Source organism: Austrofundulus limnaeus, unplaced genomic scaffold (genome assembly GCF_001266775.1).
Source record: "Austrofundulus limnaeus strain Quisiro unplaced genomic scaffold, Austrofundulus_limnaeus-1.0 Scaffold82, whole genome shotgun sequence".
NCBI classification, from domain to species: Eukaryota; Metazoa; Chordata; class Actinopteri; order Cyprinodontiformes; family Rivulidae; genus Austrofundulus; species Austrofundulus limnaeus.
Window position 1 is genome coordinate 1,798,222 of NW_013952484.1, and position 12,641 is coordinate 1,810,862.

At 38.7% G+C, this 12,641-nt stretch overlaps 1 protein-coding gene across 1 annotated transcript in view; it reads left to right on the forward strand.

The window, feature by feature from the left end:
• akap12b (A kinase (PRKA) anchor protein 12b) overlaps positions 1-12,641 on the forward strand; it is a 40,082-nt gene that overhangs the window by 9,979 nt on the left and 17,462 nt on the right. The window contains exon 2 of the mRNA XM_014011593.1: positions 7,660-7,735. Within this exon, the coding sequence (XP_013867047.1) occupies positions 7,660-7,735 (76 nt within the window). The remainder of the gene's footprint in view (positions 1-7,659; positions 7,736-12,641) is intronic.

A 12,641-nucleotide genomic window follows, 5' to 3' on the forward strand; every position in this document is an offset into this window, starting at 1 on the left:
TCACAACATAGCTGAGCTAATACAAAAAAAAAACAACAAATATGTGAAAATGGTGTCTTAAACAGTAAAAATATTAAGTAAAATAATAAAACCAGTAAAATGAACAAAAACTACTATAAAAAAATGAAAACTAAGTCTAAAATATCTTACCCTGAAAATACTGAACATATGTCTACAGATTGCACTTTACCCAGGCGCAAGAAAAAGTAGTTCCCTCCAGCCGCGTATGGCTTAGACAGGATTTCAATAGTTTAGTTTCTTTCCAGTGTTTTCCTGTTAATGATAAATATTACCTGTAATGATTAAAGTATCAAAGTATCGATATTTTGATTTTAGAATTGATTCTAAAGCATAAAGTTCTGGTATCGGTGATTTCGATATTTCAATATCGATCAGTTCATCCAAAATAGTGATGGTAGATGTCCGATAAATTTTATGTGAACTGTTCTGTAAAAACAACCTCTATGGTTCTGCAATTTATTATTTTTTAAAAGAAATGTCGTGTATAGTTTTTAGACCCAAATCTGTTTCCTGTCAGCTCCTGTGCAGGCGTCAAAATACATCTCTTTGTTTTTTTTTTTAGATGGGTTAGAAATCCCCGTGACAAAATCTGGAAAGGTTTGAGACACCCACCCACAACTCTGACTCATGATCGTGTTTTTTTTCTTTCTTTTTTTTTCTTTTTTACATGTTGAAAATTTATTTGACAAGACTGCTAGGAAATTAAGAACAAATGTTGCGAAACATTCTGTAGACTCCCTTGAGAGATCATTCTGTTCTACAGTTGGCCTCCAATAGCTCCAGCCCAGTGAGACGCCACCTTTTGAAGACGGTTCCAGACGGTTCCATCTTTGCAGCCGTGTTGAAGAACTGTTTTCTGAAAGGGACTCTAGACGACCACCGATTTTTGTGAACCCTCCAAGTATTAAAAACTGCAACTGAAAAGGGGAAGAAATAAAATGCGAAATCATAGATTGTTTTTAAATGGTCGTGTGGTTACGATCATTCCAGTACTGTGTTGAGACACACACACACAAATCCTTGTATTTGCATCAAACTGAGGACAATGTATTGACTTCCATTCGTTTTTGTAGCTGTAACCTGAACCAAAACTTAATTCACAACATACGTACCTCTAAACCTAAATAGTAAAACACAGCAGAACATAGGAGCGGTCCTCACTTTACATTAAAGACCTCACTTTGATGATAACTATGGCGCAAACGGTCCTCACTCTGTAGTAAAAACAAGTACACACACACACACGGACAGGTAGTTGGAGCACCTGAGCAGAGTTAATGGGTTGTGGAAACAGTGAGAGTGTTCTTCAGGGGTCTTGTCTGGCTTTGATCTTTGGTATGTAGTGAATGTTGGGGTCAGAGATAATAGACTTGAGGCTAGCGGGTGAACAGGTACGAAGAGGTGGGGAGGAGGGGCAGATGGACATGATGGTGAGTCCCTGACGACCCACCTGAAAGAAAAGCAGATCTGCACATCTAAGCTCTCCTTTATGTCGTCTCTCTGAATTTTCCCAGTTCTCCCAGAATCCCCCCMGCCACCAAGGCTGTCGTCCTTTCATCATCCCTCAAACTTTATCCACACTGTAGAGGTCATAGGTCAGGAGGTTAACTGTCACAAAGAATGCTACGCCGCTGAAAGTCTTGGAGCTCGTTACCTCCTGCAGCGGGTTTATTGAAATGTGTCCACGTGTGTGACCACCCCCGAACACGACCGCTACGCCGACACGTGTGGAACTCACCGTGACGGCTGCGGATTGTGATGCGTGAGCGAGGCCTGAAGGTCGAATCATTAACCAAGGAAATACTTTGGGTTTAGTGTTTCTACTTTAACAGTTGTGGTTCGTCGGTGAGGAGGAAATATTAGCTCATGGGTCGTAGCGTTAAAGGGTTCTCAGCTTTTTTCTTTACTTTAAAGGGCTGTTGCATCAAATTTTTGTGATAAATATTAATGAAATTTTGGAAAGATAACATTAATATTTTGCAAAATAAATTTCACACAGCTGAGACGAACCGTTTTTGAGAAACTCGCGTGTGAAGTAACAGGAAGTGATGTCAAAGAGGAATGTCTACATGTAAATGGAACATTGCTACAATGGCCGAAAACAGACTTTAGCACTTTTGTTATTTTCTTTAGATTGTTTTTGAGTCACTAGCTGTGTTTCCATTGCAAATGTGCGCAAAACTTTGTCGATATTCTGTTAATGTCGAAAAACACAGTTTCGCAACTGCGGTGTTTCCATTAAGTAAGAAATGCTATTAAAATCACGCGTGAATACGTTTGTTCTCGCRATAAGTCATCACAAACATGGCGGCAATGAATGTAAACACATAGCATGTTGCTACCACGACACTAGCGCTCATCATCAGAGGAGACGTTGGCATCTTTTATCGAGGCTTTCCAGCAACAAGTCCCTATTTGGGAGCGGCTACGTATGCTGTGTTTTTGGGAAATTGTAGTTGGTGAGTTTGCTATTTTATACTACTTCGGGGATATTACTACTATTTCTACTTCCTGTTGTCTTCTTCGTCATCATCTTTTTCGCCAGTAGAAACAGCCGGTTGTTGATCACGTGACTCCCGTGATGCGAAAAAAATGTTTCCATTGCAGTTTTGCGAAAAACACCAATTTTGATACGGCTGAAATACCACCTCATCCTAGCGCAAAAACATTTTGTCAAAAAACATATTTTTTTTCTAAATTGACGTGTTTCTATTGAGCAAATTTATTTTCGAGTCATTAATTTGCGCATTTTCATGGTCAATGGAAACGCAGCTACTATCAGAGGGAGATGAAGAAGAGTCAGAGTTCAAAAAAATATTGTTTCAATAAACAAAGACCAGGGAGTTTTCTTAAAAAGTTCCCCTTTGATGTCACTTCCTGTTTCACTTTGACTGAGCCAAGTTCACAGGAAATAATGCCAGTTATGTGACAAGATGAGTTAAATCGTATGTTTCATGCCCGGTTTCTTAAATTTAAGATGTTTTCTTTGACTTTTTGAAGGATATACACGTCACAGACATTTGAAATCACCATTAAACTTCAAAGCAACCGTATGTTTAAAAACAAAGGCCTTCGAAACCCACCGTAACCCACCCTCACCTTGGAACAATACAGTTTTGTCTAGCAAATGCAAAATTAAGGTCACCAGATCCTGTTTACATGCTTTGATGCTTCTCTCAAACTGAACATAACTTATCTCCTACGTCACCCTCTGCTTTTCTGTTACCCAACCCCTCCTGTGTCGTTTGGGTTAAAAGGACGTAAATCTCCTTGAAGCTTCATGATCGGAATTAGAAAACAGCTGGTTGTCTCGCTCCTGGAGAAAAATAAGAAGGAAGTTAATGAGGGAGGCAGATAATTCAAAGTAAGAGTCAAAGATACCTTGAGGATAAACTAAAAGTTGGACTCATTAAAAGAAAAGGTCATAGGATTATAGAAGATAGTTGRGTATTTTGAGGAGATCAGAATATTTTCATGGCTTTTATGATTGGGCGTCACCCTTTTGCCAGTGTTTTTTGTGAGTTAAAAAGGAATCTGATCACTGTACACCAACAACTAGACGGAAGAACTCAATCTGTGTTTTCATCTATGCTGTTTTTCTTTTCTTTTGTTTTGTTTTGTCTGAACAGAGCCAGACTTTAGATTATTGTGGCAGACCATGGTGACCAGGCAGACATCAAAAAATGCACAACTGGCAGYGAGAGTCCAGCTCTTCTGGTCGAAGCACTCGTAAAGGGATTCAGGAGGTTCCCCCCGGTGTCCCAGCACCGATCAGTTTCAGGGCCTCGTCAGTTCAGATAAACAGACGCTGACATCTCTATAGATGAGAGATCGAAAATTCCTGTCATTTAGAGTCCGGCCAAAAAACACMATCTCATTTTACTCCAACCTCCTTTAGATTTGACATTTTATCAGTAAAATCGTGGTGAAAAGAAATCCCATCCAAGAAACACAGCAGCGGTGGAATGAGTCGCAAATTTCAGGAAACAAAAATGTTAATCGAAGTTATCCGGGCTGGAAAAAATAGACAGAAATGTTTTAATATTGAGTTAATATTTTCAAATTATCCATATSTAAAGCTTAGTTTGTTGAAATTTGATGATTTATTACCAGGCTTGTTAAAGGGATCCATGATTAGTTGTAACATTAGACTTTATTTAATAAACATATATTTTAACTGTAAAATAAAGACTGTAAAAATACTGTAGCTGTTTAGTTTTTATAATTTTTAAATTAAAAGTTAGAAATATATTTAAACACGGACGGGGCCATTTTATTTAAACGCAAAGCATTCTGGGTAAATGATGACTTGGATAGGTCCTCGGTGCGAGGCTGCTAGCGAGCTATATCCACCTTGAAGGTTAATCTTGGACAATATCTGATGATCGACTCTTTTAAATGAAAYCAGAGAGCGTTGACAGAGAGGAGAAGGTAGAAATGACTCAGCCTGKAACTGAAAATATGGATGGAGGACAACAGAGCTGCTTCATGGAAGAAGAACCTCAGCTTAGCCTGTTAGCTTTAGCATTAGCCCCTATACTATCACCATATATATTAGCTCAGCGCTACACATCCTCTTGTCACTGAGGTCCTCTATCCACATGACAGAAAGGGGAACGCAAAAATGACTCAGCCTGCAACTTAAAATATGGATGGAGGACCTCAGTTTAGCTTGTTTGTTGCGCTAGCGCTGAGCTAATACWTATAAGGTCTGTAGCACGAAGGCTAACAGGCTTAACTGGGGTTCTTCTTCCATGAAGCAGCTCTGTTCTCCATCTATATTTTCAGTTACAGGCTGAGTCATTTCTACCTTCTCCTCTCTGTCAACGCTCTCTGGTTTCATTTAAAAGAGTCGATCATCATATATTGTCCAAGATTAACCTTCAGGGTGGATATAGCTCRCTCACACCGAGGACCTATCCACGTCATCATTTATCCAGAATGCTTTGCGTGTAAATAAATGGCTCCGTCTGTATTAAAATATATTTTTAAAAATTTACTAAACTAAACAGCCTACAGTATTTTTACAGTCTTTATTTTACAGTTAAAATGGTTGTTTATAGAATAAAGTCTAATGTTGCAACTAATCATGTATCCCTTCAACAAGCTAGTTTTTTTTAGTTTTGTTCCAGTTTGTAAACTCCATTTTAATTGGTCTGGAGTGCTGTCATCAGAACTTCCAGTCATGTATTTAAAAATGGATTCATCAGCCCTGTGACAGCCGGCAAAGAAAAATTGTTGCCTTCAAAGACTGTTAAAAGGTTTCGACTTAAAAAAATATTGTTTGTCTGAGCGCTTTGACAAGCCAAAGAAACTGGTTGACAGTCCAACTGCAGGACAGCAGGTGAACATTTGAGGGTGTCAGGTGTTGGAGGATCATAGGAACGCTGGTGAAAAGGACATGGAATGCCAGGAATGAGTGTGAGAAGAGGAGGGTGGGGTCGCTGCAGGTCTGGAGGTCAGCTGTGGGCTCCAAAAATAATCACAGATCTCTGTGGCRTACTCAAAAAAACGATCAAACCTCATTTTACTACTAATTGTTTTTTAATGTAAACGGAGTAATTATTGACCCCAAGATAAACCGATAAACTACAGTTTTGACTTCATTTACAAAGTACTGGTATTCTCCGACCCGTGCTGACAAATAATCACGTAAAGTTTTTGAAAGTAAAGGCAAATATCTGATAAAACAGACCCCACAGGTTGACCGCTGACTCATCAGAAAGGTTAAGGTAATCTGTGGCAGCTGGGATGACATGTTATTACTGCAGGATTATGTTCCCAGGTGGATCAGGCCCCACCAGTATTTGAGGAGTCACATTGCTCGCGACCTCACCATTTCTTTATTAAAGCCTCTAAACTTAGACGTTTGGCTGATCTGCATCCGATATATCAAATGAGATATTTTGTCCATTCAGCTTTTGAGTTCACCGGACCGATGAGTGGAGAAGGGTGGGCCGCTGCAGTGCTGACAAGGAGCCAAGGCTTGTTAGAGAATTTTGTTTGTGCTTCTAGATTCTTAACAAAACTAAATTCCAACTCACTTGTTATTCAGAAGCCATTGCAGATCATTTATTGATGTTTTAGCTTGATTTTCCGTTCTTTAGCAGTTTTCGGTGTTCATCGAGCGTAGACTCCATCGGATGATTGACCCTCCTTTAGTTTCCTCCCATGTTGTTTTTCTTCATCTTTTGTTTCAGCCTTCAACTCTTCTATATTCAGAACTTGGTGTCATTTTTCTAATCTGTCTGAGGCTGTTTGGAGTGGAGCCTAACTTGTCCATTAGTTATATTAGCACCTCAGTGGGGAGGCTTCGAATACCGCCTCTCATGGACTGAGACACACAAAGGGCTCAGAGCCCCCCTGCTTTTGTCCCGTCAGTCGGTGCTGGTCCAGAAAAGGTCTGTCTGGTCCTCTGAGGTAGAAAGCGCTGACCCGGGGTTCGTGTTGTTTACTTATTAACAAGCTGATCAACCTAAATAAAACGTAACAGCTCAATTGTAAGAATATTTATTTATTTTAGTTTTTTTTATGTTTGAGCTTTAGACTGTCAGCTTGTTTCCAGTTTTTGGCTTAAGATAACTAAAAACAAAATAACTACACTACCTCTACAGTTTTCTGAAATACAATAAGAACAATAACTAAAACAAGCTTTAAGAACTCTGTTTTAGATTTTTGTCATCAAAGTAAGTGTTTTGCTGCTTTTCTGTTGTGTTTTTTTTTAAAGGATCCATGATTAGTTGTAACATTAGATTTTATTTAATAAACATATATTTTATCTGTAAAATAAAGACTAAAAATACTGTAGGATGTTCAGTTTTTATCATTTTTAAACTAAAAGTTAAAAATATATTACACGGACGGGGCCATTTTATTTACACATAAAGCATTCTGGGTAAATGATGACATGGATAGGTCCTCGGTGCGAGGCTGCTAGCGAGCTATATCCACCCTGAAGGTTAATCTTGAACAAGATTTGACGATTGGCTCTTTTTAAAGAAACCAGAGAGCGTTGACAGAGAGGAGAAGGTAGAAATGACTCAGCCTGDAACTGAAAATATGGATGGAGGACAACAGAGCTGCTTCATGGAAGAAGAACCTCAGMTTAGCCTGTTAGCTTTAGCATTAGCCCCGACGCTATCACCATATATATGTATTAGCTCAGCGCTACACATTCTCCTCTCRTCACTGAGGTCCTCCATCCACATGACAGAGAGGGGAACACAAAAAATGACTCAGTCTGCAGCTGAAAATATAGATGGAGGACCTCAGTTTAGCTTGTTTGTCTTGTTAGCGCCGAGCTAATACATATAAGGCAATATAGCATTGGTGCGTTGGTACTAGCGAAATTTACAAAATTAAACAGGCTACAGTATTTTTACAGTCTTTATTTTACAGTTAAATGTTTATCAAATAAAGTCTAATGTTACAACTAATCAGGGATCCCTTTCAGCTAAGTTTCTGGCTAATATTAGCTTTGCGCTTAGCATGCAAACGAGTGGTGTCATACGTTCACGTGTGTGATGGGTAAAATGCAGAGAATTAATTTCCCCTCTGCGGGACAATAAAGGCTAATAAAATCTTTAAAAAAATGTTTTGTTTATATAAGTACTCAATTACTCTTTTTGTCTTTTCTAGCCTTTGGAGAAAAATGGACAAATCTCCAGTTTGACCAGTCTGAATGGACACTCGGAGGACAACACGTTGGCAGAAGGTGTGTAACGATGTGTGTTTGTCCTGTCACTGCTGTTTATTTACTGTGTTTGACTTTGGTAGCGGTCCCTGCGGTCGGTGTGTGTTTGTGTTGGGGATTTTGCTCTGTGTTTTAAGCAGCGGCAGCTTGTTTGTGTCTGTGTGTGTCTGTGTGTATGGGGGGGTCAGCTTTCAGTGTGTTTTAGCGTGTGTGAGAAACCCTTGTCTGCAGATGTCTTTATGACTCTGCATGATCCAGCACTGATCCTAAACTAATCCATTTGTCAACATTCAGAGGAACACCTACGTGGACTTTTCCGAAGCCACACACAGACTCACACATCTTTGCATTCCAACATACATATATTTATATATAAACCTTATTGCTTATATTAGAAATACAACAGAGAATTAGTTTGAATTGAAGCTTCTTCCCCTCAACTAACTTTTTTTTCCCTCTAAATTCAAACGTCCATCAAACTGCTCCGTCCATCTCCTGCATTCCATCTTTTAAAACACTGTTTTCTTTATTTTCTTTTCTGTTTCTGTTTCTGTCCGGTCTCCATCAGGTTCTGGGAGGGCTGCAGGGGTGTGTGCTGGTTCCCTAAATATTTAGCAGGCCTTGACCCGGACCCTGCACAAAGCAACCTGTGCTCCTCATAATATGATGTGCCCCCAAGGGGAAGAGTAATCCTACGCTACTTAAAACAGAGAGACACGTCACATACCATTCTGTCAAATTACCAGTTTAATAAGCTTTTTAATGAAGTGTTCATAGCGTAACATAATACTCTCCACAGCAGAGATACAGAGTGAACTGGAGGGCTAGTGTTGGTTCTGTAAGTTAACCAGTAATGTGTTTTTTTGTACGGCCTAACGCAGCTTAAAGACAAGACTGTGGCTATTTTTGCCAAACTGTTTTGTGAAAGAGCTACTAAACCATGTGTCAAACTCAAGGCCTGCAGGCCAAATCTGGCCCTCATGAACATTTTGTTTGGCCCCAAATGTAATACTTTAAAAGTGGAATAGTTTTATGGTTTCTCTTTTTTTATCACTGGATTTAGTGCATTCTTCTTGGTGGCTACTGCCCAACTTTCAAACCAAGATAAACATCATTTTTCAGTAATCTTTACGTTTGGTGCGGATGGAGCAACAGAGAATTACCTTTAATTATCTTCTGCTCTTTTTAGTTTTATTTATTTATTATTTAATTTGATTTTTAGTGAGGGTTTTCCTTTTTTAAATATTTATCTTTAAGAAATAATACTGTAAATCAAAAAGTTTTTTGTAGATAATGACATAGGAAATTAATGCTAAAGATGTTTTTTTGAATCTTTTTCTTTATACGTTCTTGTTCTAAACTAGGGCTATTCAACTAAATTGCTCCAGGGGCCACAGTTACTGCAGGCCAACAGCTGAGGGGCCCAGCATCCAGCAAGTCATTATTAAACCAAGTATTACAAAGATCTGTTACCTTTGAAGTAGTTTATTTTGATGCATTTAATCATGAATACAACATACGGAACCCTATGTAATAATAGTAATGATAATAAAACAAAAATAAAACATTATGCCACTTATTTTCCACAAATAATACTTTGACCTGTCTGAATTGCCAAATTTTTAAACCAGTTTTATTTTCACGTACATAGTTTTATTTTCAACTGCTTGTACTTTTAACTGTCTTGGGTGTTCATAGAAATGGTTTTTACCAGCTTCTAGACAAAATTCTGACTTTTCTGTAGATACCAAACATGTCTGTTGCGTTTCCATTGACCATGGAAATGAGCAAATTAGAATTTCGAAAATAAATTTCCTCAAAGGAAACACGTCAATTTCGAAAAAAAATTTACGTTTTTCGACAAAATGTTTTTGCGCTAGGATGAGGGTTTTTTCCGGCCGTATCTAAATTGCTGTTTTTCGCAAAACTGCAACGGAAACACTTTTTTCACATCACAGGAGTCACATGATCAACAACCGGCTGTTTCTACTGGCGAAAAAGACGACGACGAAGACAACAGGAAGCAGTAGTAATATCTCAGAAGTAGTAAAAGAAAATATTAAACTCACCGACTACAATTTCCCAAAAACACAGCATACGTAGCCGCTCCCACGTATAAGGGGCTTGTCTCTGGAAAGCCTCGATAAAAGACGCCGACGTCTCCTCTGATGATGAGCGCTAGTGTCGCGGTAGCAACATGCTATGTGTTTACATCCATTGCCGCCATGTTTGTAATTATTTATCGCGAGAACAAATGTATTCACGCGTGACTTTAATTACGTTTCTTCACCGCAGTTGCGAAACTGTGTTTTTTCAACATTAACAGAATATCGACAACATTTTGCGCTCATTTGCAATGGAAATGCAGTTTGTGTCTAACTAAAAGAACTTATAGTAATTAAAGTAGAAAACCAGGGTTTTGGGCTTAAAAGATGAATGAACCAATTGGCGGGCCAAACTTTGGTCACTCGCTGGCTGCCAGTTGAATAGCCCTGTTCTAAACACTACCTAAAATGTAATTTGGATAAGATCTTTTGTATTGCTTTAAGAATAATTTCTTATATGTGTTTTTTTTTTAATAAATATTGACAAATTGGACCAAGTTTTCAAGTTTGCCCCCCTTGTGTCACTTCGTTTGACACCTCTGGCCTAAAGAAATGCTTCGTAGGAGTCTACCTGACAAACATTTTTTCGTTAACGTTTAAAAAAATCGATTAAAGGAATATAGCAAACGATTTGTTTTCTACATTTTCATTTTCTGACAAACCAAGGATTAAAAACCAGAGAGAAGTCATGAAAACACTTCAAGGCCACAGATTGAAAGAATGCAAGGGAGTGAAAGGAAAGAAGCAACACAATGTGATAGAAGAGTGAAAAAAAAAACAAGAGAGCTTTAACATCCTCAGCACCCCTGCCTGATAACTGCAGAGGTGCATTGTGGGAGACAGGAAGGGGAGAGGAATCTGCCTGATAACGAAACAAAACAACAAAAGATGGGACATCAAACAGGATCTGCTCCTCTTTGCCAGGTGCTCCAGAGTGTTTACAGTTTTGAGGCGTAAAACTCACCCCAACAAACTGCAGCAGCCAGAAAAACCTCTTTAAAGTCATATCACTGGGGTCAGATCCAGGTTTGATTTCTGATTTAAACATATAGAAAAATAAAACAATAAATAAACTTCCCTTAATACTCATAAACTAGTTGCTTTAGATTTGAGGGATATACAAAAATAAAAACAAAAAAGTTTGTTCTTTAAATCTTTTTTAAACAAATTGAAGCAAAGTTTAAAGATTTTTTTACAGTAATGAGTGAAAGCAGTTAAATAAATATTAGATGAAAGTGGGGATTTGATCTGGCGCTCTGAGAGGAAAGAGCCACGCAGAAAGCTCCAACCAGGAAGGGTAAAAATAGCCGAGCAGAAAAGCAGCAGGTTAATAAATAAATGATGCAGAGACCCGCCGCGTGCATCACTCCTGCACACTGGTTTGTTCTGCAGGTTACTTTCACAGGTAACGGACGGGTTGGAGCTGAGTTCCAGTCGGGAGGGTTTGCTGGGTTCAGCAGGGTTGTGAGCGCTCCATGCAGCTGCAGTGGGAGCCCAAAGGATGACATCACAGATTATGTCATTTACTGGCTGAAATGCTGACGCACCCTACAAGATGGATTGCAGATTTGAAAAGAAAAAAAAACAGCACAACTACAGATTTTTTTAGACATTTTCAGATGAAAGTGCTAATTCGGTCCATGCTTTCACCAACGATTGTGTTAATTTACAGTAAAGCTGGATGATAATCCCAGATATTCTGTGCTTCAGCTCGTTAAATGGGCGGGGTTCATCTTTATGTTGGATGCTGTTTGTTAGTCGGGTGTGATCAGGTCTTAATTAAAGGGTTAAAGAGAAAAAAACTGCAGATGAGGCAAAAATCGACAGCTGCTCTGTGTGTTTTTATGCACTTTTTTAGGCTAAAGGTGTAAACTTTTACAACTCTATTGCTATTAGTGTGTCTTGGCATGTGGAAGTGTTTTAATGCGGTTTAATTTCAGGATCCGATCGCTCTGGGGATGCGACACGGTTGCGTTGCCAAAACATTCATCATGCATGTGGAAACGGGGAACCTCTCCCTTCGCCTGAGCTCTGTCCCGATCTCGGAGGCTTCGAGCTCGTAACACAATCCAGCCGTCGGACCGCTCCTGCTGGATGTTTGCCCACGTTGCTTTTACATTCCAGGCTGACAACACTTCTTATTACGAATGATCCGTTTCGTTTTAGATGCTCCGGGCTCTCCAGCTTGTGTCCTGAAAGACTCGCCGAAGAGAAGGGAAATGACTAAAACATGCAGGATAAAAGGCTTTCAAGGACCAGGATTTTAGACTTCTGGTTCACCAAAATCTGTTCAAACATGGTTATGTTGTTACTGTGAATGTTAAAGAGAACCCTGTTACCATTTACTTCAACTGTAAAACAAAGACTGTAAAATACGGAAGAGAATTACGGCCACTGGAAAAATAAAATAATTCAGACTTTAATCTCAGAATTATATATATATTTTTAGTGGCTCTAATCCTATTTTGTAGTAAAAATACTGTATATTTTTAAAAATCTAATGTCACACAGATGTATGGGATAAACTTTGTGCCAGCAGGAATTGAATTTGAATTGCTCAGTTTGAATCTGAATGTGCATAATTTGACATTGAATGCATTGGTTTGAAAATCAATTTCACTAAATTGAAACTGAATTTAAAGTTTTGAATCTGAATTAATTTGCTTTGAAACTGTATTTTGTTTTATTAAAAATTCAGTTTGACTACTTTTACTTTCAGTTCCCTAATTCAGATTTTTGTGTCACACATCCTGGTCCTTGAGAAAGCCAGCCAGAGTAATCAAACACAGATCCACAGATTTATGTTTGTTTCCCTTCTGTAG